This window comes from Nematolebias whitei, chromosome 5, assembly GCF_014905685.2.
Source record: "Nematolebias whitei isolate Nwh7 chromosome 5, NemWhi1, whole genome shotgun sequence".
Classification (NCBI taxonomy): domain Eukaryota; kingdom Metazoa; phylum Chordata; class Actinopteri; order Cyprinodontiformes; family Rivulidae; genus Nematolebias; species Nematolebias whitei.
The window spans coordinates 8832690-8834397 of record NC_056502.1 but is presented as its reverse complement, the minus strand read 5'-3'; the positions used below and the strand labels follow the sequence as shown (position 1 = coordinate 8834397).

General features: G+C 41.5%; 1 protein-coding gene across 1 annotated transcript; it reads right to left on the bottom strand.

Annotated features, from left to right (window-relative positions):
- Window positions 1–464: 464 nt before the first annotated feature.
- On the bottom strand, window positions 465–1496 carry LOC119409880 (5-hydroxytryptamine receptor 1B). Its single transcript, XM_037676785.1, has one exon. It carries the CDS (start codon window positions 1494–1496, stop codon window positions 465–467), a length of 1032 nt encoding a protein of 343 aa, XP_037532713.1.
- Between the last annotated feature and the right edge of the window lie 212 nt (window positions 1497–1708).

Genomic DNA, 1708 nt, shown 5'->3' with positions numbered 1-1708 from the left:
TGACTTGATATTCATGTTTGTTCACCATAAATATAAAACCCATACAATTATCAAAAGTATACCTAATTCTCCACCAATACTTTTGACTGAAGCAAGTATTTATGCAACACATAAACACTTTACGTTGTAAAAACAGAAACAACTTTCAGTTTTATTATTTATGTAATAAATTACTCTCAGATGAACAACCTTTTTACAAACAGGGGCAGGCCTCCATTCGTTAACATCACACAGATCAAGGCAAATGACCAAAGAAAAGGAAATTTACATCCACTATAAATAAAACATTTCATGCTTTTTATTTATTTAAAAACTGCCTCAAGCATTTTCGGAGTAGTAATGTACAAGACATGCAGATTATGTCTTTAAATGAAAGTCACATTGGGATGGATTAAAAGATTAGAAACACCTAAAAGACATCTAGGTGCCATTACCCTGATCAATAAGTCTTCAGTTGTTTGTGTTTATGTTTTGGTGGTGTTTTGTCTGTGAGGCATAAGAAGTTTATGTGCACGCAGTCTGAATTTCTGATCCCTCACGCTGTATATAATGACATTCCAGCAACTGTTTGTAGCCAAAATCCAGAAGGCAAAGAAGGAGAAGTTGCACCATTCGTTTCCCAAAACGTTCCCAACCACAAAGACGGCGATGGGGGTGAAGGACGCCGTGAAGGCCACTGTCAGAGTCCCTATGGTCTTAGCTGCCTTAATGTCTGAGAAGGTTGGATTACTTGTGGTATGGATTTCAGTTTCTGCCAGTGTTTTCCTGTGTTTTGAGTGCTGCCTGATGCTGGACAGAGAAATGATGTTAATGACAACAGTACCTCCGAGCAGAGTAAAGTCAAATGCAGGGTAAAGGAGGAGAATGTTCCAAGCCTGGCTGGGAAACTCGCCAATGGTCCCCAAAGCGTAGTTACACATCCTGCTGCAGGAGTTATACTCAAGCGCAATCTCACTGCTGAAGACCATTGGAGACACAGCCAAGAAGAAACTCCCCACCCAGGAGAAGAAAATGAGGATTGTTGTCCTTTTACGAGTAATAACAGAGTCCTTGTGCAGCGGCCTCAGCACTGCAATGCTCCGCTCTATTGTGAGCAGGAAGATGGTTGTGATGGAGACAAAGGTGCACCCAGCAAAAATTGGACCAATGATGTTGCACGGGTGAAACGTCACAGATTGGGAGTTGTATGAGGTCCACTCAGGTGCTGAGCCAGCTACCATAATGTAGACCTCAGCATAGACCGTCAACGGCACCACAAATATCCCCACAGCCAGATCAGCAACAGCGAGGGAGGCCTTCAGGTAGCCCTGCGGCGTGTGGAAGTGTTTGTTCCCCACCACCACAGCCAGCGTCACCAAATTCCCAATTAAGGTGGCGAATATCAGCAGCACCATGAAGAGCACCATGAAGATTTTATTGACCAGAGTGCAGCAGCACACTGTGCACTGCGCTGGTTCAGTTCTGTCCAACATACTCAATGCACTGGTCTCAATCATTGGGAAAAACGTTGCTGAAAGTTCACATCATAACCTGAAATAAAGAGAAAGAGGAAAAAATCAGATATGAGACGATAGTTTAAAAACAGAGGACGAAAATCAAACAATACCCTAAATTTTGACGTTTAATACCACCACAACAATGTCCAAAAAATATTATTTTTGCTGGTTGTAGTGAAAATTTTAATTTTTAGAATTTTAGTTATTTTATT

Bases quoted from the DNA above. Each gene is read 5' to 3' on its own strand.
- LOC119409880 (XM_037676785.1), bottom strand. From the start codon at position 1,496: ATGATTGAGACCAGTGCATTGAGTATGTTGGACAGAACTGAACCAGCG.